A 6892-nucleotide genomic window follows, 5' to 3' on the forward strand; every position below is an offset into this window, starting at 1 on the left:
AAATCGCGGGAGGCTTTCCAGGCGACATCTGGCAAGGGAAAACTGTCAGAGAGGCTATTGAATTCCCCGCGACTACGTGTCCAGGAAACGACCTCTGGAACCTTCAAATCACCTCAGTTATTAAGAACCAGCCGTCGGCAGAGCATGCAGGCGCCGCAATTACCTAAATATTTGATGACATGGTCGTCCATGTCGCGAGCCTTGAGTCCTCTCGGACGTTCTGGCAGTTTCAATGATATCATCGAGAGGAGCATCGCTGAAGGAGTCTACGGTTCTTGAGGCTCTCTGTAGGAGACCTTGACTTGAATGGCGGGAGGAGGAGTGGCGATCAGGGGCACTTTGACGGGAACTGCGGTTATGGCGGCGATCATGGGGTGTTTTCGGAGAACGATGCGGAAATGCGATGACTTGTTGAAGGAGAATTTGTCACTCCAAAGATGCAACATCAGTCTTTTTGTCGAGAACGCTTCTTTCTCGTTGTCCTTGTGGGCACGGTAACGCAGTTTCGGCGGAGCCGGGCAAAAACGACGATCCTTCAGGATAGATCCGGGCCTTGATGTAGGTTGCGAATAAATCCCCGAACAATCCGCGAGTGGAAGTGATGGCGATTGCATATCTTGGAATGTAATATTCGGATAATGAGAAAAAATCACAGTATCGGTGTGGGTTTTCCCTTAAGATTCCCGTCAATCGGCCAACCTTTCGCTGGAGTCCTTGAACTTGTCGAAATCTTCGTGATGTTCCCACAGTTATTCTCAGGAATGAAATGGTCGTGCGCAGAACTCAACGGTACCAAGTTCGCCGCTGTGTGCAGAGGTTGATAGATACACCGAACCGTTGGAACTACGCAGAAAGCTTTGAACGAAGCCAAGTTACTCTTTCTCTCCGAGCACAGGTTTCCAACGAATCGAAATAGTCAACGGTCGAAGTGCTCGCAATGGCCAATGATCGTGCGTCACAATAGAAGATTCGGGTAGACTACATTCTTGATGGGATGACTGTTATCTTTAGTCTTGATTTTAATGTCATCTGGAGAAGCCACTCGGCTTAAAGCGACGTATAGTTGTCCATGATTGAAGAGATTGGTGGGCAAATATATGCCGATTTTGCTGAAAGTTTGGCCCTGGCTCTTGTTGATGGTCATGGCGAAAGCCAAACGCACCGGGAATTGTCTCCTTTTCAATCGAAAGGGTAATTTGGAATCGCTGTAATTGTCGATGCGCGGAATGATGACAAATTCGCCGTTTCTGGCCCCCGTGATAAATCTGCAACCCAGTACGAAACGACCGATGCTCTCAACTTTGAGTCGAGTTCCGTTGCAAAGTCCAGCAGTGACGTACAAGTTACGCAAGAGCATTACAATGGCACCTTTCTTCAAATGCAGGTGGTGTGGAGGCATTCCAGGGGGGTTGAGACTGTTTAGGTACTCGATCGGATACAATGCTTGGTCCTCCTGATCATCGTCAGCGATTTCATCGATGCTTCGCAAATGGCTTTCGTAGCGTGGATCAGAAACCTGAAGTTTTTCTAATACTTTTTCGTTGATGCTGTCGACGTCGGTGTTCTTTGGCGATAAGATTGCCTTGGATGCGAGATCGAGTACGTTCGAAGCGGTGATCGAATCTCCATAAATTTCCTGAACTAAATCTCCTTGACAGAAGAAATGTGGAGGAATCGCTGTGCGTCCGTGGGCGTCGTTCAGAGTCGCATCTCCAACTTGCAATAAGAAGTTTTGCCAAGATTCACCGCCGCGTCTGCCACGTATGTTTTCTTTCAAAGAACAGAGCTCGAACTCGGACCACAAAACAGAACGAGTCACACATGCATCAAGTACGTCGAGAATGGTACCGCGTTCAACAATTGGTAAAGTTTGACGGAAATCTCCACCGATCACGACCGTGAGTCCACCTAAGGGTGAATCGTGTTGACGAATGTCTCTCAAAAGTGAATCTACTGTCTCAAACGCCGCTCTTGGGACCATTGAAATTTCATCCCAAATTAATAAATCCAGGTCGTAGAAAATCCTCGCACCCTTTTGCTGGCGCTTCAAAGACGAAGACCGATTTCGGTCCTGAACGTTCAGCTTGAAAAGAGAATTAACCGTTCGACCGCTAGGCATTAGATTCGCTGCAATGCCAGTCCATGCCGTGCACTGAACCCTTGCTCCTTCGCCGGTTATCATGTTATACAGAGTCTTGTACAGGAATGTTTTCCCTGAACCTCCTGGACCGTCGACGAAGAGGCAAATAGCACGCCTATTTCGGATAGCAGCCAGTATTTTGTCTGCGGCGAATTTCTGCTCCTTGTTGAGCTTCGAATACATGATAGACCCTTGAATCGCATTGAATTCCAGATTCAAAGATGTTGGTAGATCAGTGGGGATCTCCGCAAGCGGAGCTTTGATCAGAGTTTCCAAATTGCTCGCCCGCGCATTCGAATTTGGCGGCGATTTCGTTGTACGCCAGAGCGAGAGCAGTATCGAGAGGGATTCCGCGTCTCGTATAATCTTCAGCCATCGACGATGAAAAATCATCCCAAAGTGATTGAGCATCAAGAACCTCGGAAAAATCAAGCAGGCAAACGAAAAAAGTCCGCAGGGCTGCTGGACTCTGGAATGACGCGGCTTCCTGCAAGCTGTTCCTGAATGAGCTATCATCTGACATGAGGCCTGCCGATTTGGCCGCTTCTAAGAATGAATCGTGTTGTATCCCATTTATCGTCCTCAAATTCTCAAAAGACGTTGGCCCTCGCGTATTCAGGAGTAGTATGCGCAGAGCGTATCGCTCACGATCTCTCGGCGACACAGTGTACATGCGGCCAATGATGCCTTTGCTAGCGCGCTGCCGCGGTTTCCATCCTATATCGGGCTTGAAAACGTAGAATTCTGGTACCTCATAATAATAGAGGAGATCACGTTCGTCGGTGGGTCCCCCTGAAGAATCAGAATTGTCGGTTGCTTTTTCGTTCAAGCTGAAGAAAGCTGTCAAAGTTGTGTATCTGTGGGCAGCTCGATTCAATGCTGGGCCTTCTGTTCCTTCTACGAAAGTGACAGTCTGTTGGTCAGGGAGATGCACGGCAAGTCTGACTATAGTATGCGACTTTTCTTGAAGTTCGTATCCCCCGATTCGGTGCATCGCTTCGGGTGCACACACGTAACGGGCATTCACATTGTTGGATATCTCATCGATGCCTTCCCCAGATTGAATGTCGATCATGGCCCGATCTGTACCTTCATACACGTATTTGTACAAATACTTGACCGAGGAAATCATACCACAGATTTCCACATTTATATGACAATAATATTTGAGCAAGAAATACGGGTTATACGGAACCACCCACTCGTCTGAATAGGACACATCTCCGACCTCTGCTCGGAAGAAGTTCCTTCGACGAAGGTGAGGATAGCCATCGTGTAGAAGTGAGATCTCATTTCTCAGTTCCTTGGGGAACTTCTTGGAACATTTGCCATCTTTCATGCATGGTGCTGCAGGGTTGAATACTCCGCAATTCTTATGGAGCATGAACCTCTTGACGGCTTCATGTGGAGTGGGCTCAGTGTCGGGGTCGGGGATCTCACCCGAACATATCAGATCTACGGCCTCGGAATCGCGGAGTTTGTGCTCTTCCTTCAGAATGAGCAGAGTGTGGCAGTGCGGTAGTCCCCTCTTTTGAAATTCAATAACTTTCACGTAAGCGATCACTTTACCGAAGACCTGACCCTTGAGAATATCATCGAAGATCGAATCTAGCTTAAGCTTAAAAACTTTCGCTATCAAATCGGGGCGATCACTGGGCACTTGAGCTGGCAGCAAGTTTTCCTGAATCTCCCTCCATTGTGGGTTGCATGTGATGGTCATGAAAATGTCTGGCTTACCGTAGCGAGCGACGATTGCCATGGCATCCTGACAATTTTGTTGCATGCTCCGCGGAGATCCGATAAAGGTTGAAGGCAATATGAGTCGACGACCGGATGGACCAGCAATATCGTCAACGCCCGACAAATGATCCCGCAAACCTTGATAACTGTCGGCTTTCAGCTTGTCTTGATTTTGACGATGGAAATTCAGTCTGTTCTGCTCGATCTTCACAAAGGAATCAACGGCAAACTGTTGGAAGAGTTTGCCGGCGTGAAGTATCGGATTGAAAGAGTCTCTGATCGAGAATAAATGAGCATAATATTGTTTCTGCGTAATCCGCTTCCCTCGCGTGTCAAGTAAATCTGGATGCCAACCTTCGGCGCCGTCCGGGAACAGTAATGGATACGTCAAGGGATCCCCGCGTTTATCAAGGTCAGGAATGGTTGTTAAAGTACCCCCTCTTTCATGGACAGCTAATGCTCGCTTTTCTGGTACATCTCCGTCATCTCCAACGTAAATAATGGCAACCTCATTCACCGTCGGTACGTCATAAAGTCGGCCTGAGAGCCCATGTGGTTGAAAGTCATGGAAAACCATTCGGAGTGTCATTTTCGGTCGATTTTGACGCTGGGCGGTGGCTCGCTCCGCGTCTTCAACTTCTGACATCATCTTGAAAGATCTCGCATAAGGGTTTATTGAGGACAGGAGTTGACCTAAATTCTTGAGGAGCTCGGGATCGCAATGCTCATTCTAAGGCAAGCGAAGCCGTTGTGCCGCTGCTTGCTCAGTATCTAGAATGTACAGCTGGCCGTATCGTCTCGGCTGGCCTTCATCGGGGTGTAAGGAGCCTATACTATGATATATCTGCCCATGTATGCGGAAGCAATAAGGTCCCGGTCCACGCGGCAATTCGATTCTCGCACCCATTGACGCCATGGCTAGGGACGAATTGTAATTTCGGATGAGATCGTGAAAATTTCTCTGGAGCCGGGAAAAGTCTGAAGGAATTTCAGGAGTCCGCTGGAAAAGTTGTCGTAAGAGAGGGGGGAAATTTTGGAATTTGCTCAAGTTGAAACGACCGATATTGCAACAATCCCAGAAGAGTGATGGGTGGTCCTTCTTTCGTTCAGACTCGAAATGCTTCGCCGCACAATTGGAACATATTAATATCATCGGCCCAAGTTCTCTGGAAGTCTGTCACGCAGGGCGGCCTGAAGTGAAGATACCGTAACCCTGGTTGCCCGATGAGCTGCATGCTGCAAGGAATCAGTTCGAAGACGAATAATTCGCTGATCCGCAGTCTCTGCTCTGCGACGTTTGGCGGTTGCTCGCGACCGACGACGTTTCCGAGCGGTTTCGGGATCGAAATCACTGTCAGTATTCTCTGATGACTCGTCGTCAGACGATCTCGAATCTAGCGCGGCTAATGAAGTTTGAGGTCGAAAGGCTGCCCTCGTACGCGCGGCAATCGGGAGCATGACGATTGCGCAGAGGGACACAGCTAACGATAAGCTATGAGGTATCCGAAATGTAAAATGTCGGTGATTGTGGGTGGAATCTAAGCGTAAAGGTTGGTGATGACGCACCGATTCACTTGTGACGACAAACAGACACAGAGATCATGGAAGAAGCCCAATCAATTGCGTAATTATCACTCAGTTCCAGAGCGGCTCGACTCTGAGCGCGGCTCAATTCAAGTACGCAGAAATGACGTCATTGTGGAGACGATCTCGAAGCCGCGGCACGCGGTGCGACACGCGGTAAAGTAGAGCGTCTCGCAAAGTTCATCGGTGGAAACTCCGGCAATGGTTGTGACGGAAACTTGTGGAACAATTGAAGTGCATGCTGTTGATGATCATAAAGAAGAAACATCATTTTCGGTGATAATTTTTGGCTACAGACAATAGCCGATTATATAGGGGGGGGGGATCATGGATCATGGAACATTGGAACCAAACGCGGTGCGTGATGATGGATTGTGGTACTCAAGGGTGCCGGAGCGAACGATCGCGCATTGCGCCACCGAGTGAGCTGACGATCGTGGTACTCAAGGGTGCCGGAGCGAACGATCGCGCATTGCGCCACCGAGTGAGCTGACGATCGTGGTACGAAAGCGGCGGAATATCAGGTATTGTATTGGGGTATCAGCACATCGTCTCCCACGCAACTCCGGAGGCGAGTCGAATTATCAGCGCGCCCGACACATCTACATTTGCATACGCGCCGCCGCGTGGTCACCTCACGACCGAACTGAATCATTTAGATAATGGAAACCATATAGACAGGATTCGGCTCCAGAACCGTCTCGGATGCTCAAAGCCGGAAAACTGAATCTCAGCCACGGCGAATCCGGACGCAGAATATGATCCGATACAGCCAACGGCTTGCAATATTCGACTTTCCCTTTTCACCGTCGGCCTATGCTTTCATCCTTTATTCCCTCATCAGTGAGGACCGAGGAACTTTGGAGGTTTTGAGCAAGGAGCTATATTCCTCATTCGCTGAATGAGCGCTCGGGACTCTCATCTAAACTTGAAACCTACTGCGATAAAATTCATACATCAAATTACGGCTCCGCTCGACTACTCGATCGTTTGGATCGGGACTTCATAAAAATAGAAACATATCGTTGAGGACCCGGGATTCTCATGCGGGACCGAATTTCATTGGCTTCATGAGAGTGCGTCCGAACTTCATCCTCCGTGTCTAGACTTGAGATAACAGGAGCATATCGTTGAGGATACAAGATTTTCACCTGGAATCGAACCTCATCGGCTCCGGAAGAGTGCGGCCAGACTTTATCTCCTGGATCGGGACTTTGTCGGTTGAAACTTATCTATGACGACCCCAAATCAGAATCCAGGATCGGAATTCATCGCGAAACTATATCTTTAAGCCACACTTCAGCCATCTAAATCTCGATTTCATTATCATAGACTGAAACAATAAATCTTCCCTCGATTTGTTTCATTGACTTCATCGCGATCTCGCGATAAGTCCTCTCGAGCACGTTGACGTAGTTCTACGCAACC

The 6892-nt window shown here is 48.6% G+C and overlaps 1 protein-coding gene across 1 annotated transcript in view; it reads right to left on the bottom strand.

The window, feature by feature from the left end:
* Positions 1 to 955: 955 nt before the first annotated feature.
* Positions 956 to 6892, bottom strand: part of LOC100907114 (uncharacterized) — a 7439-nt gene continuing 1502 nt past the window's right edge. Inside the window, 2 exon segments of the mRNA XM_029111008.1 lie at positions 956 to 2419; positions 2421 to 5000. Coding sequence (XP_028966841.1) covers positions 956 to 2419; positions 2421 to 5000 — 4044 coding nt within the window.

Source organism: Galendromus occidentalis, unplaced genomic scaffold (genome assembly GCF_000255335.2).
Source record: "Galendromus occidentalis unplaced genomic scaffold, Mocc_1.1 scf7180000075543, whole genome shotgun sequence".
Lineage (NCBI taxonomy): Eukaryota > Metazoa > Arthropoda > Arachnida > Mesostigmata > Phytoseiidae > Galendromus > Galendromus occidentalis.